This window comes from Brachyistius frenatus, unplaced genomic scaffold (assembly GCF_029030835.1).
Source record: "Brachyistius frenatus isolate BFR_SWC_R1_liver_20210118 unplaced genomic scaffold, ASM2903083v1 Contig_27, whole genome shotgun sequence".
NCBI classification, from domain to species: domain Eukaryota; kingdom Metazoa; phylum Chordata; class Actinopteri; family Embiotocidae; genus Brachyistius; species Brachyistius frenatus.
This window is the reverse complement of record NW_027210626.1, coordinates 2700764-2726333: the sequence shown is the minus strand read 5'-3', so window position 1 is coordinate 2726333 and position 25570 is coordinate 2700764. Positions and strand designations below refer to the sequence as shown.

Genomic DNA, 25570 nt, shown 5'->3' with positions numbered 1-25570 from the left:
CCTGCATTTGGGTCCTGGTAAAACACCTACCTCATAACACCAGTAGCTACAACAGTAACACGCTGCTTTACGCTAATGCTTCAGTATTCACAATCTAATGATGTCATATTTCATAACGTATCAGTCAGAGACAATACCTTCACTTTTACTTTAATACTTTCACAAAAATGTACTGCTAATACTTAGGTAGTCTACTTTTACTTAAGTAGAATTCACTTCAAATGTTCAGTTATTTTTGTTGGGGACATATTAAATAATCAATCAAGCCATCTGGCTTGATGGAGTTTTTTGTAAAGCACAGCCGCCTTTCCCCCCCCCCCCTCCTTCTTTAACTTTCACTTTCACTTACATTTTAACCCACGCCATAAAACATAAGGACTCGGTGAACTACAGTGGATCCCAATCTTGTGTCGAAGATTTCTCATTTACTGATTTCGTACACGTTTCAAGGACTTCATAGCGAAACTGGAACAGCAGGGCAGGTACTTCCCCCAGAAGTATTCGTGCGTCATGGTTCATTCATACTTTTTCTAAACTCCCACTTGTGCTCGTTTCCTCTTTGAAGTCATCGACACTATAAAGTAAGTGTTTTCCTCCGTTCTATTCGGTATATCATATGTTCATTATTTGCCTTATCGGTCCGGATTGGCAAATTGAAATTCGTTGATCATATTGGTCTTCAAGTGCTGCTAAAAGTAATCAGCGTGTAACCCTTCTTTTACCAAAAGGGCATGGCTCTTCCGGACCACCATCGGCTTCAGGAAATTAACCAAATCGCGGAGGCTCTCAGCAGTTGTGAATGTAGGACGCTCTCCTACCTGTGTGGAAGTCTGGAGTTGGACAGCAGCGTGCTGCGTGTGAAGGACATGTTGAAATCTAAAGTACTGTGCCACGAAAACTCTCAGCTGTTTCTGGAAGAGCTTGTGCTGCAACTGGGACGCTTCGATATACTGAGGAGGGTGTATAACGTCAGCAGAGGTGACATAGAGAGGACTCTGAAATACAGACAAGTTCTTCCAAGATTCAGGTAATAACATATCTGATGAATCATAAATATTTGAAGAATATACATTTGCAATGCGCTGTTTTTTCATGTTTTGTTTTCTCACAGAGTATTGATGGCGACTATAAGTCAGGATTTGGTCATTGAAGATGTGGACCGTATTAAGTTCTTGTTAAGCAGAACATTATCTCGTGAAAAAATGGAGAATGCAAAGGTGAATAAGTTTTGTTTTCACTCTGACTGTGTGTGGGCAGCTGGGATGGGTTTCTTTCTGTTGATGACACGTTTGACCCGTGCATAACACAAAAAGTCACAGTTTCCACCATTTCACTTCTGTGACAGAATTTCCTGGATGTGATCACTGAACTTGAGAAGCTGGATTCAGTCTCGCCTGAAAGAGTCGACATGGTGGAGGAGTGTTTGGTCAACATTGGCAGAGTGGATCTCGCCAAAAAAGTGAAGATTTATAAGATGTCAGGTGAGACTGTACTTAACTTTTTCATAATGAGTGCCACCGACCCAAATAAGGTTTGTAACATTTAAATTGTGCCCTGTGAAGTGTGACACACATTGTTAAAACAGGAAGTGAAATGAATGAATTTACAACCTATAAATTAAGATTTGGGGTGGTTGTGATGCCAGATCCATACAAACATCATTGTTGCAGATCTCATATTTCATAAACTGAAGAATAGAAATTGCAGCGTGCTTCACACGAAAAATAAATTATCGACACAAAAGTAAAGCTAAACACATTTTCAAGTGGTCATGCATTTTTATTATAATCTGACAATGCAGATGTGTATGTCAATTCATTCAATTTTATAGAGGACAGAAAGGAAGGAGCACAAACTACATGAGAGAGAAGACACAAAGTTATGGACACGCAAGATATTGTCAGATTATAGTGAATGATATGAAACAATGCATTTAATTTTCTGTTTCATTTACATATATAAGCCCACCTTGTTCCTCATTGCCAGCATGACGTCATGTTTAACCGAAATGAGGAAATAAGTAATTACAGATTATTTTCATTTATACATTATTACTTCTGTTTAATCATTTGCTTTTACGTGTACGTCTTTTACAGTTGAGACACCTGAACGGCACTCGTCTCAACAGCAAAGCTGCAGAGCTTCTGTGAGTCAAACACTTCAAAGTTATTTAACATTTCCTAATATTCTCTCTTTCACAAAACTGATAGTTTTAACAAAACATTACTATTTAGTTTGCTCCACAGCAAATAAGATCAGCACAGTCCCTCCACATCGGTAAGACATATCAGCAAATTATAGCAACTATAAAATATGTATATGTGTGTGTGTGTGTGTGTGTGTGTGTGTGTGTGTGTGTGTGTGTGTGTGTGTGTATATATATATATATATATATATATATACCCTTTTCAATGTAATAAATATTGTGAAATAAAATATCAAATAGGACTTTACAGTAACCTGGTAACAGTTGGAAATCCCCATGTCACTCATGTATTTCACTATGTTGTAAATATGACTGTATTATTCTTTGTCACCAGCCACAGTAAAAATGCCACTGGCTGCATGCAGAGACCAGAGCTTTGAGGTAAGGTTTTCACCCACTCTTTGAGCCTTTTTTAATATAGTTTTTAGCATGTTGAATTAATAAAGTACACTTCTGAAACTTCTTTGCTTTGCTTCTTTGCATTTCAGAGACCACAGGATTCGTACAAATTTAACACTAATCCCAGAGGAGTCTGTGTGATCATAGACTGTGTTGGTAATGATGGAGGTGAGACACAAAACACATTGTTCTTTTTATGTAAAAGCACTAATACAACAATGTTCAAAATAGAAGTTTTGTATTTAAATGCTTTCTTCAATCTATAGTGTGGGACTTTTACATATAAATGATCATCCGTTAGATTCAAGCTTTGGCCAGATTAGTTCACACACATTAGTTTGCCACGTTAGATAAATGTCTCTGCATTTCACAGTATACAGAGTTTTTAAATCTGGTGTCTGGTGAGACATTCCCACCTTGGCTGGTTGAGTGCAAACTTTTGTGCGCTCTGTGGGCCGAGCATGCGCAAGAGAGACTTCCATGGGCCATGTTGGCTAACTTTCAATCATGAAGCTCTTCAAGAGTTTCTAAATGTAATAGGACTGTGTGGATCAAATTCTGAAACTGGTACAAGTCATTTTGTTGGGGCCACCACAGTAGTGATGAATTAGGCTGTGGCAGAGCCTGTGATGGAAGTGTACCTGATCAAGATTGAGTTAATTCGAACTACTTTGTGTCCACTTAGTTTTGTTTAGTGGTTTCCAACTTTGACATAAGGCCTTTTCCAAAGGGTCACTGGTTAAATCTCAGGGGTTGTGAGATTATGGAAAGCAAAGGAGAAAAAAATATACTGACACACACATTTTTATTTGTTTGGACATTTCTCTTATGTTTGAATCATTTGTGAAAAGATAATAATGAAACCTCTTTTGGTTTCAAAAAGTTATTTACCGTAAGTAAAACCATGCGAGAAGTTTAAGGAAATGCTCTTTTGCCCAAAATGTTGGGCAGAACCACAAGAATAAAAAATAATGTGCTGTATTTTACAAACTTAACACGTGTGCTTCTGTAAAGTATTTTTCCAAAAGGTAACTACTTACTAAAGCTGTTAAAAAAATATAGTGCAGTAAATGAAATAAAAAAAATTCCCTTTAAAATGTAGTGGATAGAAGTATAAAGTTGCTGAAAAACTAAAGTAAAATGCCCAAAAACTATACATAAGTGCAGTTTACATGTGTCATTGAAAAGTAGTGTTTGAAATAGTGCTGAAAAAAGAAGTCAGGTAATTAGGAATACACATATAAATCAATGTACGACCTCATGGGTCTTTTTAGTCACTTATTATCAAGGTAATACTTAAATTATTGTTTCATCTCTCCTCACTCCCTCAGACATGTTGGAACAGACATTCAAAGCTCTTCACTTCAATGTGACCCTCTGCAAGTGGCTGAGCGCCCATGACATTTTTTCAACTCTCAAAAAGATATCCATACAGCGAGAGAAGCACAAAGGTGATGGCTTTGTCTGCTGCATCATTAGCCGTGGTACAGCAAATAATCTCCAGGGCATAGACTTGTATGACACAGGTCTATCTTTGGACAGCATCAGACAGCTCTTCACCGCTGATGCATGCCCCACGCTCGCCGGCAAGCCCAAACTCTTCTTCATCCAGAGGTATAGCGTGCTAGAGGTTCTGCCCAGCGCCAGGATGAACCACCGGGACGAGGATCTCGAGACAGACGGAGGATTGTCTAGATGTGAATACATCCCCACAGATGCAGACGTGTTCTGGAGTCACTGCTGGACAAATGAGCATGAACTGGAGCAAGAGCAACATCGCTCCATGTACCTGAAGGCTCTGACAGATGGGTTACACAAAGACCAAAGAAGGTACCAGCAAACACTCATATCGTATTTAATCTCTGCTCAGAATCTTGTAATTTCCACACAAGCTAAACTGTTGTCTTGTTTTTGTTCTTACAGGAGAACTCACCTGGTTGATATTCATACTGAGGTGAACGGGGCCATCTTCGAACATAACAAAAAGAATCCTCGAGCAAGCTATCACTTTGATGTCAAACACACGCTGAGGAAAGATCTCTACTTAAAATAGAGGATTTGTCACCATCACTTTTAACCAAACCTCCAATAATGTCACACACATACATTGCATAGCTATTGCCTTAGAAGAACCTTTTTTACTATTATTATACTGACACCTACTGGTTGTATTCGTGCAAAGCAGATTTTATTTTACAAATGAAGGAAACAATTATTTAACTGATTCTTTTATTCTTTATTTATCCAATATTTGAAGATTCTTAGTTAATGTCTTTTCTGTGGCTACTTGTAATTTTGTTGTTTAAAAAATTATCTTTTCTCACAGAGTGCAGCTAATCAGGTCTGAAGAGATTCAGAGCTAGTGCTTATTTTTTGTATGAACTATCATTTTTTCTAAATTTATGTAGAAATCTGGGTTGAGTGATGAAGTAAATGCAATATTTTATCTGCACTATCCATCTATCCATCCATCCATGTGTATTTTATTCTAAAATAAAAATTTTTTTATCTATCTTATTTCTTATATCTTACATGTATTTGTAAAAAAATGTATGTTGTGTGCAATTTTTAATTTTTTTTCTTGCTGCTGTGATGACTGAATTTCCACACTTTAGGATTAATGAAGTAAATCTTATCTTATCTATCTATCTATCTATCTATCTATCTATCTATCTGTCTGTCTGTCTGTCTGTCTGTATACCTTATTTTTAACATACATCTGATGCTAGTTTTTCAACATATTGATAATTTACTTGGCAGGCAAGTTACATTTTGAAATGTAGAAAAAGATAAGATAAGCTACTTTTCACAAATAAAGAAACTCAAGCATATATTAAGTTGGGTTTGTTATGAAACAGTAGCTTGAATATTTTGTGCTCATCCTGGCTTTTTTTTCTTTCCTTTTACATCTTTCTAAAAAATAAGTAATCAAAATAATGACCAATATTTTGAGGTCATGTGAAGTCCAACACCAACATTATTAAACGTTTTTACCAGGGCAAACCATCTCTTTAGGAAGCACTCAAGTCATTTAGTGATTTAGTGTTTCAGTTCCATGAAACAAATAACTTGCAAGAAAGATTTAAAAGACAAGCTAACTCAATAGCATGTTGCGCTAGAGCCTGTCCTCCTGGTCGATACCATTTCCCCCTACTTTAAAATACAGGCCTCTGCTAAAAACAAATTCCAAATTGAAAGAACCCTGATTACATTTAAAAAAAAAAGAAAAATCTGAAATTCACCACAAAGCTCCCATCAAGCTGAACTTAATGTGCATGTAATGTGATGACATCTGTCTGTAGGACAGAGTTCCTTATAAGTGAAGTTCAGGAGGCAGGACTACATTTGAAAATGGGATGCTGACTCCTCTGGCCTCCGGGCCTGCCTGCTCCCATTCAGGATTGACCTTGACTCTCTATCACAGGCTACATTTTCTAAAGCGAGAATACAGAGCCAAGAGGCCTGAGACCACTTGAATTACAATGTGCGGAAAGGTTATTACGAACTGTGACCTCTATTAAAAAAGCCAAAAGCCGGCTTTAAGTTGACATTTCAACTCCTTTCAGCACTTCCCTTTTTAATGTCTATTTCAACTTCTTTGAGTATTTTTTATTCTATTTGAAATGTTTCAACTTAAAAATGTTTGGTGCAACAATTTCTTAAATAATACATTATATTTGTCAATATAGCAGGTAACATCGAATGAATAAATTATTACAAAATAAAATGTTCAATAGCTCAGGGATATGTCCCAGATCACTGCATGTCCTTTTGTGCTACGAAACACTGATTGTGTCAGTAGGAGGCAGGCAAGTTGTGTGTGGACCATCAGCAGGCAGCGTGGAGGCCGCGTGCACGCACACACACACAAACAGCAGTCGGCCTCGTGGACGCGCACGGCCGAGGCTGCTGTTGCTATGATGCAATGGCGACTGCGCGGTGGGAAGCGGGCGAGGAGTTGAATGAGTTCCCTCCACAGTTGAGGAGAGGCAGCCGCCGACAGTCAGGACTCCGTCAGCGCTGAGACAGCAGGCACGGAGACGCTGGCAGGAAGCCGTCCTAACACACCTCATGGAAACACGGAGCCAGGTGTGTCTGCTAGCCCCGCAGCTAGCCGTGTCATGACGCTCGGAGACATTTCTCACACATCTGTGCGACGTTGCAGCGAGACGAGAGAAGCACCAACACCCTATTTGCTCTGAGCCAAAGTGAGGACGGTTTCTTGTTGTTGTTGTTGTTTTTTGTTTTTTTTTAAATTAATTTTTGGCATTTGGTGGCGTTGTCCTCCTCACCGCAGACCAATTGGGTCCATTAGACCTCTTTAACTGGACCACCATGGCAGAGAGAACCTCCACCGGGTTGCTGACGATGATGTTGGAGCCCACGCCGGCTGTCGCTATGACTCTGCCGGCGGAGGTCCGGGAGAAGCTGGCTGAGCTGGAGCTGGAGCTCTCTGAAGGTACAACAGCATGCACACAAACTACCGCACAGGCAGGTCAAAGCATGCTGCTTTAAACACCGTTCACGTGTGTGACATCTACCAGAACCACCGCCCTTTATCTGGGCTCTGTGGCTCATGTTGGAGCCCTCTTCTGCCTCTGAAGAGTCATTCCCAACACTCAACTTCTGCTGTAGTTTCTCATGACTGGACAGGAAACTAACTACATTCAACTAGACTAGTCAGTATGTCGTTTCACTTTTAACGAAGGCAAGCTGTCTGAAGGCAAGTTTTAGATAACACGCATTCAGACTCCAAATGATACTATATTTGATCAGATGGCTCTCCTAACAGCTGCACTGACACACCCATGACACTGCTGTTATGTGACTCCGTTTTTCACACATCCAGAGGGTCTCTTTGGCTTGACGTTAATTAAGAAGGAAAGTCAAGAACTAATACCTCCCCACAGATGCTGTAAGACATGTATATGTATGTCCAATCTTGGCCCCCTCTAATAGATTTAATGAAATAAAGTTTTTGCTGAGTTTTTAAATGAACAAATATTTGGATCTTTGTGATGTTTTCCCAAGGATTGAGCTGCTATTGCTTACCTGTTCCCTTGTTTGTTTCCCCTGCTGTGTGTACGTGCACTTGTCTGTGTCCTTTCGTTGACCCTAACAATAAACCAGTAGTATAAAGACAGCAGCATATGCTTTTGACCCTGGAGAACTTTAGAGCAGCAAATAACCGTTTTTTTTTTCACTTTCATATTAATCTGTCAATTTTCTTTCAATTAATCAATTAGTTGTCGGGTGTTTAGATGTCAGAAAATGGTAACAAAAAAACAACTCAACCAGTGTCTGCTAAAGCCCAAGGTTTAGACTGAGATGCCTTGCTTTTGTCCTGACCAGTTTATTATCATGGAGGACTAAAGAAACTAGAAAATATATGTGTAAGATGCTTGAAACAGAGTTGAGCAATTCATTTAAATTAAAAATGACTCCATGATCAATACATTTTATTATCGTTGACAATTAATTTTCTATTTATTAAGTAATCGTTGCAGCTGTTGAAAACTTTATCTTTTTTTTTTTTTTTTTTTTTTTTATAGAAACAAGTGAAATCACCATGTAACCCTGAATTTGAGTTCTTTTGATTTAATTTAACAGTTATCTTATGTTTGTGTATCTTTTCAGGCTATTTTGATTACCTGTAAAGCCCAAAGCCAACCTAAAGCTTATCTTTATGCTGAAGTGAATACATGTAACATTAATCTTTCTCATATACAGTGTACCAAAGAAAAGGCCTTTGCAGCTTAAAGTAACTTTACTGTCACACTTACCTGCAAACAGAAAGTCAGACATCCTAACATATACCTCTACAGAGTCCTCCACAAAGACGGCAATGTGTATTTTTTTATGTTATTTATTACAGTCCCTTATTTTAAAAGATACCTAATAGGAAAAATAATTTCCTGCTTAATCCATCCATAAATCTGTCCTAAATTTCTTCATACTTGGTGCTTAAAGGACTTTAAAGTTTAATCACTTTGCAGGTTAAATAGAAATGGACTATTCTGCACGTTGAGTTGAAATCCTTAAATGCAGATTGTTGGCACTCTGTCAAAATGAAATAGGTGTTTGTTTTTCACAGTGTTTCTATTGTTTTTTTTATGAATTCAGTAAGACTCTTTGTTGAACTCTGCTCCTTCATCCGAGAGCTTCTCACGTGGTAAAATAAGCTGTGCTGTGGTAAAGTCCCAATAATGAATGCCCTTGATTCACTCTGGTTAGATGTGGGATTTGACCTCAGGGTGGGAACTTTGTTCTACGACCTCTGGAGAAGAAGTCAACTCTACAAGTTACTAAGTTCAGTTTTCGATTTTCAAGTAAACGAAAAAAAAACACTGAACCGAAGTCAAATTGTGGATTGACTCTTTTCTTCCTGTGTGTTAGCTGTGTGCAGTAGCATCATAGCACCATGGGTAGAAATAGAGCCAAGGTGCACGTTTTGATAAGCACATTAACTGCCACCGAGGTCCCTAATGGGACAGACATGTTTTCAGGAGCGGCTACCAAACTAATCTATATCTGTCCAGTTTCCTCTTCCTGCTCTCCACATGTCACATCCTGCCATGTTGGAGCTCAGATAGCACCGTCTCTCCAAGCTTTTCTCCCACTGACATACCCTGTTGTCTCTCTCCCACTCTGTGCCTCTGTCTCTGCCTCTCTCCAGGCCTCTCCACCTCCATGTTTCCTCTGTTTTCTCTCTGATCAGAGAGAGGAATGTCATTTTCTTTAGGCTAAAAAGAAATCAACGTCTTTTTTTTCCCTCTTCCCTCTCTGCCTCTTTTTGTATGCCGCCGTGAACTTTTCACCCTCACCGTGATGCACTTTGGTTGACTCTCGCTTGCATCTCATCTCAGGACAAAATAGGTGACTCATTTTATTAGAAGTAGATGAAAACCTGAGAATCCTGCTGCAGGTTTTCTCTCCCTCTCAATGAGCTCTTATCTCCGGGATTTAACACCAGGCATGTCTGCGTCCCACTGAGAGACACATCTTGGATTTTTAGTATGCATGAGTGTGCCAATAGGTGTGTGCGTGGAGGAGCATTGTATTATTCATGAAGCTGAATAGATGTGTCATGTATGTTTTTTTTTTTAAGCAGTTTATCAGCAGCAGGCATTGGTTTGAGACTATCCAGCAGCTCAGTTAGATAATATTCCAGTGTCAGCAGCTTAGGCCTGCTGATGTGTGAAGTAAACAATCTGTGCACTCTTATTGTGGCCATAATAAATGTGTTTCCTAGAGATGCATTCATTTTCAAATTCTCTTGTTTTTTTTAATTGGGAGCATGTGTCCAAACATGTTTTGAGTGTTTCCTTCTGCTGCTGTCCTCAGTTGGGTTTTAGTGGGAAATGAAACCCAACCACTCAGTCATTTCTGATTACATGTATAGGCCAAATTATTGTTTCTCTGCCACAATAATTGTGAATCCACAGCTTGACTTAATGATATTCTGTCATTTAGAAGGACAGCTAAATCATTTGAAAATATTTTTACAGCTGCAGATAATGATTACATTCATTATCAAATAATCTGTCTATTATTTTCCTATTTAACCGATTAACTGTTTGGTTATGAAAATGTCAGAAGAAATAATTCCCAAAGCCCAAGCTGCAGCCTAAAATGACTTTTTTTGTCCTGACCAACAGTAACATATTCAGTTTCATAAAGGACTAAAGGAACCACAAAATATTCACATTTGGAAACCAAGAATTCTAGTATTTTTTCATTAAAAAAAAAAAGACTTTTAACTGATTATTAAAACAGTTGTCTATCAACCTTCTGTCTATCAGCTATTCAATTAAGTGACTTATTGTTGCTGCATTAAAGCTTTACTGTATAGATTTGGGGCATCTCTTCTAAAGCAGGATTACAAAATAATCTGCATACATTCACTTACTTAAACCTCAAACAGATTTAAATGTGGAACATGGACTTAAAGTTTGTAAAGCGTCTGGAAATTTGTGTTAAATCTTCAGCGTTCCTCCATGACATTGAACGTTCATGAATAAAATGGTGACACATGCAAAACTAAAAATACATACAGTATTTAGGTGTTATTTATGATATTTTCAAAAGAATGCTTACTTTTGTTGGTCTACATATTGATTTTTGTATTGATTAAACAAACCAATCATAACATGTTAACCGGTAAGCTTTAAAAGTGCTGGTAATTAAATGATGCTACTTTTAAGCAGAGTCGGACTAGTTGTTTCCTGTCATTTACAGTCTCTCTGCAAAAAAAGCCAAGTTTCCACAAATGTTGAACTTGTTCTTTAATGGGACAAAACACTCTCCTATGAAATAACTAAAACTCCATCACATTCAGCAAGAAGCTGATTTAAAAATGTGTTCTTAGGGCCCTCAGTCATTATCCAAATTACTGAGTTATTCTGCTTTGTGAGGCAGGTTCTATCAACTTCTACACATTATAGTTATTAGAAAATATGTGTTATTTCTCAGCTGACCTGGATGCAGATGAATGGCCAAAAGATGTGGGCGTAAAGGAGGGCAAGAAGATGGATGATCCCCATTATCTCCTGTAGGGAGAAAAGAGGGAGAGACGTGTCTGCTGAGTAATTCATAGTCTCACTCTATCATTCCCTGGTTTTCTGCCCTCCTCCTCTGTTTGCTCTTCAAACCGTCTGATTACAAATACAGTTTCAGACCAGTGGTGCTGGCGTTTGCTGTGAAACTAGTTGATCACTGCGCCGGCTTCGCCTGCTTCCATTCAACATTGACCTGCCAGGCAGGTTTTTGGTTTTACGTGCTGTCCGGCTTGTTTTTGACAGTCAAGATTCTCTGAGAACATGACCGTAGCAGGTTTGAGGTGTTTAGAGGACTTTCCAGCAATATATATATGTGGCTGTTCTGCAAATAGAAAATTAAAAAGTGTCCTTTTAGATGGTCCATTCACAGACATTTTTCATTTGTTTCCGTTCTTATCTGCAGTATATCCTAGTATCTGCTGCTGCACTGACCCAATTTCCCCATGGAGGTCATAAAAGTTTCACCTTTTATCCAATCAATATTTAGATAAGGTGAAACTTTATTCATTGTAAAGCTGTAGGTAAAGAGGTGACCAGGCAGAGGGCTGTGAAGTGGTGACGGTAGTAATGAGAGTGATGATTAAACTCACTCGCTTCCACAGTCTGGCTTTGACAGAAGCTTGATGGTGTAATGATCAGTGATCTGTATCTTATTGCTCTTAATGGCTAAAACCCCACTCTGCTCCCAGTTTTTTTTCCCCTCATAGATTGAAAGTTCACATGGACCTGAAAGTAGGGCTGTGCAATTAATCTATTTCAATTTGTCTCTATACAGTTTTATTTTTATCTGACAGTTATGTCACTTCTGCATTAGCAGGGAGATTTTCAGCATCAAAACAAGAACCAATAAATATCCCCTAAACTGTAAGCTTTGTCTGTAAGCTGTAAGGGAGGCTGTGGCTCAGTTGGTAGAGTGGGTTGCACACTAATTGGAAGGTTGGTGGTTCAATCCCCAGCTCCTCCTGTCCACATGCCTAAGTGTGAGCAAGACACTGAACCCTAAAATTGCTCCCAATGGTTTACCGTCAGTGTGTTGTAAGTCGCTTTGGATAAAAGCGTCAGCTAAATGTAATGTAAGCATTATGCTGCTTGACGTAAAATAAAAAATAAATGTCATGTATTCAGTTACCCAGATCACAACCATCAAAAGCAGATACTTTGCAACAGAGATATTGTACATGTACAAGCACCTGAAACGTGGAAAAAACATATGTGGGGAAGAGCTTGAGGATGCCGCTGCGTTGTGACCACAAAGACAATCACCGAAGCTCACAAACAAAGTCCCAAGGTCATTATAAATGTAATATTTTCATTAAAAAAAAGAATGACAACAGTAAAACCTGGTCTCAATTCTTTAGAACCCCCGAGGTCTCAGCGAAAATTACTTTGAGGAAGAGTTTTGCGTTACCTCGAAATATGTATCAAGTTACCTTGAAATGTGTATAGTTACCTTGAAATAAATATTGTTTTCTCTCGCGATACTTCTGCGATACTTTTCAACATTTTTCTTCTTCCGTTCCTTCTGAGCCACATGTCTGTTTCTGCTCAGCTGCTCAACACGGCCAGTTAAAGGAAACACTCTGCTGATTCTACAGGAAAGAGAGAGGACGTGACACTTTATGTTGGGCATTTATTGGATCCTCATTTTAAAATCGGACAGTTTTCAGCTGCTGGTTGTGAGCACAGCTGAAGCTGCTCCGCCTGCCATTGACGGGTGAATCCGTGGCTGGATATGGTTGTAGTTGGAACTTTGGCTGTGGTTCGGTCTGCAATATTACAGATCTGTGTAGCTGTCTAGTATTTGAACCTGTGGTGCTTCTATGACCGTGTTACAACCACCAGAAACGAATGTGACCTAGCTGTAATCATAACAACCAAAGTACAGCCACAATGACAGCTGCACCATCCGAAGGCTGCAGCCCTAATGGAAGCGATAGTGTTTCTCAGCAGCGGTCATTGAGAGAGAGCTGGTGACGTATACTTAGAGGTATTGCAAAACTGAATCCAGTTATTGGTCCCAAATCAAAACGACAGCATCCTGCAGATTACAGTACTGCTTTCTTCTGAAGAGACCTTGTGATCTGAGAATTCGTTTTGTACTTTCACCAGTTACATAACCATGTCTCGAGCATTATATCAGCAAACCAAACGCCCAGTTCAGTAAAATTAATTTAGTGCATCCATGCTGGGATGTCACGCTGGGACAAGTTAAGCGGAAATGTTCATACTGCTCTGAAGGAATCGGAGGAGAAAAATATTGTGACGTAATGCAAAATATTGCAAGAGAACACCAAAAAGTCTTCCAAAAAAATTCTCCCCATCACCCCGTCCGTACATCGGTTGGGGTTTACCACCTTGTACTCAACCTTGGTCCAGTTTGCTGCTGAATATCCTGGATTTCTACTGTTATGACCATCCATTTCATAGACTGGTTTTGAAAATGCATGTACACTAAAGGCATATTTACCCCATATATATTTTTTGCGAGGTATAATTTTCCATCCAACAGTAGCGCCATACAATACTGTGTTTTATAGGGAACTATTTAAAATAAACCTGAATCGTGGTTGTAGGCCTGCACACAGGGAGGGGTTAGACAATAGCTCTGGTGGCCACTGTTTTTGTAAGACTTGTTTTTGGAAAGTATGAGTGTACAGGAAACCTCGGTGAGTTGACCGACAGTTTGTTACGGGAGGACCACTCGGTGAAGGGAGAGACCACTGGTCCTGAGTCATTCCTCTCTGTGGTCATGAAGAAAGAACTTCCACTGGGCTCCCTCAGCGAGTTCAGCCTATTGTTAATCAAACCAAACGTCTGACAACGTGGTTTCACATTCTTCATCAGGAGAACGTGGGGGATTTAGGGTGATTACTGAGGGAACTTCGTACGTGGCTCCTGGTTAGCGCTGTAATAGGATCCAAAGGAGAAGAATGTTGAGCCTCGGAGCGAGCTGGCCGCTTTCTGGAGCTGCTGTAAAGTCCAGTTCGGAGATAAAGAGGCAGCTATGCTGTGCCCATGCTGTAGTGGAGGATAGAACGTGGAGGGTCATAAATATTTCAAGGGTGTGCCTCAGAGCAGAGCAGAGCTTCAGATTCTCGCGTTGCTCTCATGTAGCCCACAGACTCGCTTGCATAAGCATATAGCTGTGTGCATGGTTGGTTGTCAGTTCATTTACTTTGTGTTTGTCTTCCTGGGTGCTTTGTTAAAGATGGTCCTTTTCCATTTATTGACTGCAAACCACAGCACTGTGTTTTATTTTCACCCAACAAAGATCCACAGCAGCAGCTGTTGTCCTGCCAGTTCACTGTTGCTCTCCATTGTTGGTCCTGCCTGCTGTTTTAGCATACAGTTATCCTCAACATCCTGTTTCTGTCTGCGATGGAGCTGTGAATATTTAATGGGTTACAGTGTGTGAATCTAATATCTAAAATATGTCTTTTCGCCATTTGTTTATTCACGTGTGGATGAGTCTACATTGAAAGATTTTCGCCCACACAGTAATATCGTTTTCACTTTCTGTGTGTCAGAATTGCCCATTTATGTTTTCAGTATCATCATGAGTGTACCTAATCATTATTACAATAGCAGTTCACTCTATTCTTTGTGCAAACAATAACAATCTTGAAAAGGAAAATCAACCAACCATGGAGTTTATGTGAGAATTTCATTTTTGGCTCTAATGGCGTTTTACATTGTGAAACAACCTCTAACGTTTTTTTCAGTCATTCCCACCTTTTTGCAGCCGTGTCGGTGTATTTCGAGGGCTTCTGGCTCAGAGGGATTTTAAAGTTTGTTCTGAAACCTGAGATGCACAAACCTTATTCCCCCTCTCCACATGCATGCCACAAATATGTCAGCAAGAAATTTCCTTCTCTTTCAGGAGATATAACCTTAAAGTGACACTGACTTACTGGTGCTATTTCAGCAGTGATGTATTTCATGTATTTACATTTGATGGCACAAATCGGGGCCTTTGCGTTGGCTAACGTTAAACTAACGTTTTTAGGAATGTCAGCCCTCGCAGCACGGTGCCGGTGTGTTGCTAAGGTGGAAGTGTTGGGGGTGCGAGACCCAGACGTATGGATGTTTTTGAATGTGAAACGTGTTTCGCCGGCTGCAGCCTCCAACAGAAGAGGTTTGTAGACTGGTGGGACGGGAGCCCCGGGCAATAGTGGATTCACACGCCTCGGCAGACCTGTACGGAAACCAGAGGGCAAAGGGCCGAGTCCCCACCTCCTTGCCAACCTGGCAGAAGGGGGATAAGCCGACAACCAACCGACGCCTCCGCTGCGTGTTGGACTGGGTAAGAGAACCTCGGTGATCTGGAGAGCTCGCTGTGGACTTTGTGATTGCCAGATACTCTGTATGACAAAAAGGAAGGAGTAGTTAAATCTTCATGTTGAACGGCCAGATGTGATTCGACGTGACAAAATTCGGGTACGGTCCCAGTTACCTTCTTTGAATGCCAGAAGGACATTTGTGTGTTCAGTTACACATCTCTATGATACGACGAGAGTGAAAAGAGGGTGCCAGCTTCCAGCCAGGCGTCCATCCTGTCCGTCCTGCTGCAGTGATGCCAGTGCCACTGAGCTCCGCAGTTGGCTTAAAGGGTGCGTTCAGAAGCATTGAACATTTTGATTTCAAGGTGTGCCGCGCCATTTACCACTCGTACAGAAGCACTTCAAATTCAGAATATTTTGCTGGGCTGCCACATGTTGCGTCTTTGGTGCTACTGGCGACTCACTATGTGTCCTTGCTACGAGAGAGCTGCCATGTGCAGCAGAGAGCAGGGAAGTCATGCCAGGGAGATCTGCTGACCAAACAACCTACACGCCCAACATCAAGGACACGTTGCAGTTTTCAATCTGCTCTGTCCAGCCGGCTTCTTCTGCCCAGCGAGGCTTTTGTTCTGCCCCCATCAGCCTTTTTGTGTAAATACATTCCTGCCCATTCACCTATCCGAGTGTGTGTTTGGATCCGTCCCCTGGCAGAGACAGCAGCTTCACATCAGGGGTGGATGCCAGCTGAAGACCCCTGACAGCCCAGCACAGGAACTATCACAGAGAGACTTTTTTTATCCATTTTCTCTCTGAATGCTGCGAGTCACACTTCAAGAAGATAAAGAGTTTCCCCGCATAAGAGCAAGGTGTTCACAAAACTTGTACTGCAGTATTTTCCAGGTGCAGAGTAAATTGCTTGCAGAGGATAGAAAGGGGTGCAGGGCTGAGATCACTGAACTGTGCAAAGAGCTTTAATACTGTATAACGTTTTTCGGAGCTCAAGGTAAAATCATCCGTTCATCAACAATCCTATGTTAGATCTCTTTTCTGCTCTTTATTTTCCTGTCATATGGGATTATAAGTAATCTTGCCTAATATTTGGCTTTTGCAGTGGAATAACTTTATAATACGCTTTGGCATATCTATACTAGCAATATACTGACATGTAGGTTCACACATTTGCAGCTCATTAACTTCACCCATCACCTCGTGAACACTTGATGAACAAGCAAATCAGTGTTGTCTGTCAGGTGACGTTTTATTCACAGAGTGGAACTGAAGTGAAGGGATGTTATCGTGTCCCGGTCAGCGCCATCAACACCTTCGAGCTTCTCGTGACCTTTTCTGGCCGGGAGCTCATAGAGGTCGTCCTGCATGGCGTGACGGGCACCGCGTGGAGTCCAACAAGCAGTGAATGAACAGAGGAAGCTGCTGCAAAGCAGACAGGGTGTACCAGAACAACTCTGTGTCTTTGTTGCCAAGGGTGATGCCCAATTACATTGCTCTGACTGTAGTCTAACATTGTGAAAAAAAAAAAAAAGTATTGTTGAGACTTTGATGTTTAAAAAAAAAAAAAAAAAAACCTGCAATGAGAGCAAAGAGATGTCTAAAAACATCATAAAAAAAAGTTTGAATTTTTATTTACCCGTTCAATCCACGTCTACCTACTCAGGTGTGATGTGCAGATCAAAGACAGACTCAGCCCTTTACAGTGGCAGCAGGCTGCTTTGTGAGGCTTCCTGGTGAAAAACAAACAGACAGAAAATGTCTGGAATGTGGTGTGACCTATCAACTTAACCGTGAGGAGAGGGCTTTCCAAAAAGCCTCCACTGCTGGAGGGCACAACTCCACAACAAAGAGGAAGATGGGTAGCAGGTTGTCCCAGCCTTTTAAAAGAACAAGGCCAAGTCCACCCCCCCCTCCTTTACCCCATTCCCTGAGGTGTCCCAGTAGAATATGGAGGGGAAGGAACAGAGAAGAACTGAGCGAGTTTGTTTCATTTTTTTTTTTTTAATTTTTTTTATTGCGGGCTTTTTTTAGATGTAAAACTTAACTTGGCAGACTCTGCTCACATACCAGAAAATGTGTTTTCAGCCCGTGCGCTCTGAGCAGGCAGACAGTTTTAGGTGAGCTCTGCTGACGTTTCTCTCCAGAGACTTTTCCCTGTGTGTTGTTCAACATGTACCTGTAGCCAGACTGAAAAGAAGGGATGCGAAGCGAGGGCAAGTCAGGACGGCAGTTAAAGCTCCTTAGGCGTAACTGAAAGACTGCGGCGACTATTCTGCATTTAAACAATTACTAACTGACGTCTCTGAGCGATGAAGTTGTAAATCATCGCGTAAACAGATTTTCCTCACATCGTGCAGGCGTGCGTCCAACCAATCAGAACCGTACAAGTATGAAGATTCAACTGAAGGAACTGGTAATTACTATCAAAACATTAAAAAATATGAGTCAGCCAGCTGCAGAAACCTGAAAATATCACGTCAGATATGACAACAAAAACAAAGTCGGATTGTAATCGATGTTTTGACAAACCCTGGAAGAGAAAACAAAAGCAAGCTGTAGAGTATTACTCAAAGTGAATGACAGCCTGAAGACAGTTTGGTCCCAGTTTGCCTCTAAATAAAGTGATTTCGATAACTGGGGGTCTACAGTCCGTCTGGTTGTCTTCTCGGTTCTTATAGGGAGTAGAAATGACGGCCACAGCTACTAATAACGATAATAATGACGATGCTTTTGATCGGTTCAAAACAATGGCGACAACCTTCCTGCTGCTCAATTAACTGACAGCAGTATCATGCATTCAGAGTGTGTGAGGGGCCGCTGGGATGTGATGTAAAGTTTGTCTTTGGACAAAAACAATGGAAAACAATTTAAAGACAATAAAATCTGCAACAATTCGTGGAGGGAAATGGCCCAAAGTTTTGGAATTCATCCTACAGATGCTGATCTACTGCACACATGAATGAGTCCTTCATGCTCATTCAGGAAAGTAATACACAGCTCAGCTCTGAAATGACAGCACGATAAGCAGTCATGATGGAAGAACTAATGTCCCATCTCTCTCAACCGTTTAGTTTTTGCTTCTGAAGACGAGGCGGCAACTTTTTCTCTGCAGTCGGTGACAGTTTTTTGATTTATAGCGTTATTGGGTCTCACTGAACAAGTTAAATGTTTTTCCACCTAACCTCTTATCAATCCGGGCTTCTCTTTATATTCATTGTATTCCTCTGTCCCTAAAGAGAATTAATACCATATCTTTTCTGTAAATTTGCCATGCTTTCAGTCTTTGATAGGCCAGTAGTTCCTATTGGAGGAGGTTTGCGTCCAGCCTCCATTCCTGAGCATTGATGTATGAATGCGGTGAGTTCAAAGTCTAAAGTAAAACCGCTGTGATGTTTTCTCTGGCACTGCCACTAACAGATATGTTTTACTGATAAGGAGCTCAGAGCGGACTTGTGGTCTTTAAGTCTGGACTGCAGCTGAAAAACATTTCTCATCTCCCAGCTGAAGTGAACTGAACCTGCATCTTGTCCACAGATGAGAACAGCCAGTTGTTTCCACTCGTGTTGAGTTCCTATCAGAGTAGCACAAGTGATGGGCCGTACACCTCCAAGTGCCCAACACTAGTGAACCTTAGTGATGTGCACCGATCTGTGACTTCCGTGACTTTTTGTCTCTGCACAATAGTTGCTGGTCGTCACCGCTCCCCAGAAACTCTGAATAAGCTTCTTGCACAGTGGTACTTGTGGAATCTCTGGCACTTTGGGACAAACAATGACACGGACACAACTTGAAGCTGACCCGTAATCTAATATAACACGGGCGTCACGTCGCTGTGCTCTTACTCACGACATTCTTGACATAGAGGTCGCGGGCCTCAGCAGCCTGTGGGCGACGTTCGCGGCTGCGGTCCCATAAAATGCGCGCGACTCGCACCGCGATGACGGATGAAGCTCGGCTGTTGAATCTCAGAAGTCTGTTCTTTATCACACCTCCTCTCCATCGTCCTCCTTGACTTCTGGCCAAGAAATTCATTTACATAGCCAATACCACTCCCTCCCCAATACACTCAACTCAAAATGGGTTTCTTTTTTACAAAGCATTTCAAGGTATTAAGCAAACATTTGTCTTATGCGTGGGTGGGTGGGTGAATTTTTAGGTCTGCGTAGGTGTGTTTCTGTATTTGTGGGTCTGCGTGTAAGTCAGACTATGTCAATTCATTTCCACTGAGGATATGGAAGAAATTGCTTCTTTTCCAAAATCTTTTGTCCCTCTCACTTTTACAGCTTTGGTTTAATTGCCTTATATATATATAGGATTACCATATTTATGTTGAGTCTCCAATCATTGTTATATTTATCTGTGTTTATATAGATATAATAGTCTGTAGTTTGTGCGCGCTCAGATGCTGGGCAGATGTTGCGGCTGCAAAGCTGGCGATCAGTTTCACATTATTACGTCAGTACCCATATAAAATGATCATAATATACTATCCTTTCCTTCTCCGTTACCATGACAACACAAGTTAAACGGTGTACGTGTTGCTACAATAAAACATGGCCACTTTTTTTCCCCTGTGATCAGATGTCTGTTTTGCCCTCAACTTGCTCCAAAACAGCTTCTTTTTTTTTTTCCCTTCATAACAAACAAACCCAACTATGAGATTTTTATGTTTCATGATTCACCTTCGTCAAAAGTCATCAGCGAAGAGAAGTACTGGAGACTGAAATGCAGAGAGTTGCCGGCAGGCTTATGTTGTGTCGTGTCCCTCATGACACACTTGAGTACGAACTTTCCCTTGAGGCTTACGTCAGCAGCCTCCGGTCGTTGGCGTAATTGTCAATTGTGTGGGTTGTACATGAGAGTGAGCCATATGACCTGGAAATCACCGAGCTAGCCCATGACGGAGTGGCCGCTTGCTCGTCCGCTCCTTGTTGTCTAATTTGATGAGACAAACTGAATTTAATTTCACTGTTGTCATGGTCAGACCAGGCCTATATTTAGCTACAGGACATTATATACTCTGACCAGGTGACCTTAGTTAATGCAGCAAGAAGAGAGGAGTTAGAGCAAGACGAGCTCTTGCAAAGCTGCCCGCTGAAAAATGAATAGGACTGAAATGAGAAGGATTTACATGACAAAGAACTTCTCCCAGAGAAAACATGTAAACTGTATTATGCTGAATTCTGCTGCTGCTTCTCAACTTGGGCATCTTCTTGTTCTACTAACTTCAACATTTAAATTCTGCTGTGAACATCTGAATTGGATTGTTTTGCCTTTTCTGTAATGTACAGTGAGCAATAAACTCTCATTTGTAGAAACTAAATGAAACAAGTTACTGAAAATTCACCAAAAAATGAAAGTGGGAGAAAATTGTTTCTTTTTAAAGCGCAGGCTCAGTCCACTCCAGATTTGCAGCTTGGTCTGATCTTATGAGGTTAAATTCAGTGCTTCCAAGTCAAATCTATAACGAGAGTTGTATTTACATGTGTTTATCCAAAAGGTCAGCTGAAGGAGGAGCGAAAGGGAGGGTGACAAGAGGAGTGGGAGGAATCATGAGGTCTGGAATTAGGTTTCCCTTTACACACAAACAACTGGAGTTCATCAGACCCTTTGAAAATCGGACTTTGCCAATAACTGATATCACTTGTTTTTAATCTGCTGGTACCAGATTTATGGGCTTCGCCTCATATTAACACAAAAAACCCAGAAACAATTACAGGAAACTATTTGAAAGTGTTTTTTTTCTGGATGACTTGGTACCGATTATATTTGTCTCCAGATATTACTTCAGCGTTGAGGTCTAAAGATTTTATGTTGTATTTACTACGGTGAAACAGTCCCTGTGTGTGCAGCAAGAAATGTGCACGTGTCCTTTTTTATTGTTTCTTGTTGACCTAACCGGTCAACATGAAACAACAAAAAAAGGAAATGCAAACTCCTTTTCAAACTCACTACATATTATTACTCACTACTATTTTCTCCCACTTTCATTTTTTTGGTGAATTTTCAGTAACTTGGTTCATTTAGTTTCTACAAATGAGAGTTTATTATTTGCCGAGACGTAGAAATGCTTTCTTTCTGGGTTGCTGGAGCAACAGTAGAGCTGACACACCTGATTCTTGTTGTTAGCCTATTGGAAATGTATGCTTAATGCGCAAATAACCAGCACTAAAACATAAAACTTGATTGTTTATTGGATCTTTTCGGGTTATTTTTTTTTTTTTTACAAAGGGCTAACTGCAACATCTGAATCTGTTCTACGGATTGTCTCTTTAATCCTCCTTGAAGGCTGGTGAAGATGAACCTCCTTCAGGCCTTCACCCCTGACCCAGTGTTACTGACGCCGCATCAGCATGAGGGCTCTATACCCTGCAGGCCACAGAAGACAAATGATAGGCTGATGCAAAGATTGAGCCGAGCTGCCATCAATCTGCACTTTCTCTTTAGGGCAAAAGGACTCGGCCGCTGGCTGGAGAACATGTGCTACAGCCTTCATCCGAGTACATGGTTGGTTGTCTGGGAGCTCCGAGTCTGCTCTGTTCCCCCCCCCCCATCTGCAGGCCTGACACGTGTGTGCACGCAAATACACATGAAGATACTCCTTCCCCCTTCGCTGGTGTCACACAGCCTGTTGGTTGATTTAGGCTGTAGGTTTGGCCTCTGGCTTACATTTGTGAGGGGATAAGTGCAAAAGCAGACCCTGTACTGGTCGCCCTGTCTGCGTCTCTCTGGAACTGACCGTTTATTCTTGTTCCCTGTCTCTTTTTTCTTTTTCTTTTTTTTCCTTTAAGGGAAGGCTGAGGGTCTCGAGCGCTGACTGCCTCGCTCAGTGAAAAATGCTGTTACAAGACTTAGCCAGAACAAGAGTTTGTTTTTTTGTCTTGGAATCAGCTCCACTTGTTTTTGAAGTATCAGCTCACAAGTTAAACCCCACCCTTAGCAATCCAGCACTGGTTCCATAAATAAGGGATATTTTGTCTGCTACAATGGACTGCTATATATTAATTGCATTTTCTGGAGATGTTTATTTTAAAACAAAATGTGACAGAAGTTCATGCATTCCTGCAGTGAGCTCAATAATCTTTTGGCTAGATGTTCAAGAACAGTCAATAACATAAAATGTATTAAAAATGTAATTTAAGCTGTTCAGGACACCACTGTTTGCTGTATAAGTACGGTTAACACAGTGTCAGGTTGTCAACCACACTAGTGGCAAAAGTCTTACATAATTGACTTCGACACAGCCTATTTTTCTTGCACTTACCGAGTTACTTACACACAATCATCATCTCTTGCTCCAAGCAGGTTGAAGCTAACGCTGAGAAGTATTGTTGAATATTTGACAGTGTGGTTGTATTCAATGAATTGTCAAGGGCCCTGCTTGAAACTCTTTAATTTCCCCAGCGAGGCAGAGGCTTCACTACTTCTACTAATAGATGCTGTGCTGTTGGAAGACAGTATCAGTTGGCCGGTGTTACTGAGCCAAGGCTTTCGTGAACAATAACACCACAGCTGACTCTGCATTATCTCCTACACGTCCTGGATGAAGAGCGAGCAGCCCTGCCTGTGCCTGGACTGAGGGCTGCCTTACTTTGAATTGTGGGCGTATGTGGAATGTGGGGCTGGAAAAAAAAAAAAAAAAAGGCATTGGAGGGCTGAGGCATTTTTAGAACAAGCCTATTATTCAGTTGTTTCGTAGCAATGAGAGCTGGCAGCATACCTAGGGACACTGGTATAACGGACCTGAGGTTGTGTTGTGTTTGACAGACATGAACAAACAAACCCCTGTGGTTCTGTTTGCTTGCATGATATAACACGTATTATCTATATATGGATACAATCAAGATGTAAAGATGTACATGCTCAGTGATCTCTCTGAAGGTGCACTCCCAGCCTTTGAGGTAGCATTTTTATAAGCGTGGCGGTTTACATCCAGTTTAGCTTCAGGACCTGTTGGGTTTCTGCGAGGCACACATCCTGCAGGTAATAGCAGCACAGATGTTCAGAGGCTGTCGTTCCTCTCTCCCTCATGCACGCTTTAAAGAGCACGAGGCTAACCTCGCCTCACCTCAGGCTGGAATCTGCTGTGTTTTTTTTCCTGGTTTTGTTTCTCTCCATCTGCTTGTCAGATTCCTCACCGAGAGGCTCACTCTGGGGTTCGACCGCCGACAATAAGGCTTGAGGTTTCAGTCATTGATTGAGCTGGAGGATGGAAGAGGAAAGTGAGAGACTGAATGAGGCAGTGGGTGAAAAACAGAGTAGTGGGAGACAGCAGGTGGGAAAATGAAGAGATGGGTGGAAGTAACGGACAGAAGGAAGATAACAAGTGCTGCTGAGTGACAGTGGGATAAAGTACGTACAGAAAAGGATGAGAGGGTGAAGGATGAAATAATAACAAAATGTCTTCTTTGCTTGGTAAGAAGAAAAACGCCTTAAGTTGTCATTTTCAAAATTAAATTATATATTTCTTTTATGCTTTGAGTAGATAGTAACAGGGAATGACATGCAGTAAAGTACCGGACATATAGAATATGTACATTCATGTGGTTTGTGCACTAACCAATCAGCTCCTGGGTGCCTGTGGTTTTATTTTAGAATTTGTGTCAGTCCTTGCACATCAGATGTTATGTAGAAAAAATATTGGTGTTCATGATAAAAGTATGCACATAAAAGGGAACAAAAACAATAATAATAAAAAAAAAAAGCATGAAAAACATTCAGTTCCACTGTGTCTTTGGATGCTCGAGGTTTCCCACAGGCAGGAGTGTAAAGGATGTACTCACTGACTGATCATCAGTTCTAAGAGCTTCTTCCGTTATGATGCTTTTGAGAATCACCTACTTGTAAGCCTGAAAATGCTTTTGGGAAATAGGGTCCGATTTTTGTTTTAGACTATTTGGGGAAATGTAGCTCATCAATGAACAGGACTGCGTAGACTCACACAATGTTTGACACAAACGCAGCATCAGGAAAAGCCAAGTACACACAAGTTGACATTTAATACACGATATGTTCAAGTTTGAGGCAAAATTATAAAGTCAAATACTGCTCGGTCCCATTGCACAACACTTTTATTCCCAGTTTACCACTAAACGTCATGGGCCTGCAGGTCACAGGGGACCACTGGAGCGCTCCACTCTTCCTCTCTGACCATTTGAACAATTTGTGTGCTTCCTGTCTTCAGATAAGGCCTTCAGAAGTGCCTTTGTCCCCACGCTGGGACGTGTGACTGAGCAGCCAAGCATCCCTGTTCTGAAACAAGCATTTTTCTGTAAAAAGCTGGTGTTCTTCCCCTGCTTCCCCCAACCGTACTTGGAGCTCACGTATGTGTGTGCAAACATATACTGAATGTGTCTCCTCAGGTGAATATGAGATCGGATGATGTGGATGTGTGTCCTGTGACTTTAGACTGGAATGTGTGTTGTGTTAGTGTCCGCAAGCAAAGCAAAGTCACGGGTCAGCGAGTGCCTTAGTCAGTCACTCAATCCCCCCACCCTGCCCTTCCCCACCTCTCTCCAGGAACTGGGTAGCTTGCCTGTGGAAGGGGAGTGGTGAAGTTAACAACATCCTCCAAAGAATCGCTGCACTAATGTCCACATTGTCCTTCAGTGTGTAGCGAGGCTCTAATGACTAGCTGATGAGGTTGTGTATGAATATCTCCTTTATAGCGTCCTTATTACTGAATAGTCAAGCATAAGATGTTGTCCTTTTTCTGAGTTCCTCTGGATTCCTACTCGGAGGGTTAAACGTAAGTCATATTTACTCACCTGTGTCATAAACCAAGGTCACAGACATTTTGACCCATTCAATTATGGCCATAAGCTCCATGTGAAGTAAAAATGGGATCACAGAATATGGTTTAAAGGATTCTACTTGCACAGCGTCCGATCTTCAGGGCTACTGCAGGCTGAGGGACCCAGTGACATCAGAGAAGTTGACATTTAACACTTCGGTGGATGTCATTCAGACTGTTAAAGATGCTCTTATGTGACACCGTGGGTCTGGTGCCTTTCAAAGGCTGCAGACTACTGCAGTAGGATTACAGTAAAGAAAACAGAGTGTTGTTTGGTGGCTTAATTGTTAAGGTGCGCACCAAATGTCCACCGTTGAGTTACCCG

At 41.2% G+C, this 25570-nt stretch overlaps 2 protein-coding genes across 8 annotated transcripts in view; both read left to right on the top strand.

The window, feature by feature from the left end:
- Window positions 1-370: 370 nt before the first annotated feature.
- LOC138620929 (CASP8 and FADD-like apoptosis regulator) lies at window positions 371-5511 on the top strand. The gene is made up of 10 exons (XM_069698597.1): window positions 371-574; window positions 723-1027; window positions 1112-1217; window positions 1346-1481; window positions 2097-2146; window positions 2235-2277; window positions 2541-2587; window positions 2695-2773; window positions 3937-4435; window positions 4529-5511. The coding sequence occupies exons 2-10, from the start codon at window positions 732-734 to the stop codon at window positions 4656-4658; spliced, it is 1386 nt and encodes a 461-aa protein (XP_069554698.1). The 5' UTR covers window positions 371-574; window positions 723-731; the 3' UTR covers window positions 4659-5511.
- Window positions 5512-6570: 1059 nt separating this feature from the next.
- The window catches only part of dip2a (disco-interacting protein 2 homolog A), an 81494-nt gene continuing 62494 nt past the window's right edge, over window positions 6571-25570 (top strand). For 5 of the 7 annotated variants that reach the window (XM_069698592.1, XM_069698591.1, XM_069698588.1 and 2 more), the window contains exon 1: window positions 6573-7064. In XM_069698592.1, the coding sequence (XP_069554693.1) occupies window positions 6941-7064 (124 nt within the window). In that variant the 5' untranslated portion in view covers window positions 6573-6940. Of the gene's footprint in view, window positions 7065-25570 lie in introns of all 7 variants that reach the window. The other 2 variants (XM_069698593.1, XM_069698594.1) reach the window with 2 other exon arrangements.

Coding starts and splice junctions, on each gene's coding strand:
- LOC138620929 (XM_069698597.1), top strand. CDS start 732: ATGGCTCTTCCGGACCACCATCGGCTTCAGGAAATTAACCAAATCGCG. Junction 1,218..1,345: donor AAAAAATGGAGAATGCAAAG/GTGAATAAGTTT, acceptor CTTCTGTGACAG/AATTTCCTGGATGTGATCAC. Junction 2,774..3,936: donor CTGTGTTGGTAATGATGGAG/GTGAGACACAAA, acceptor TCACTCCCTCAG/ACATGTTGGAACAGACATTC.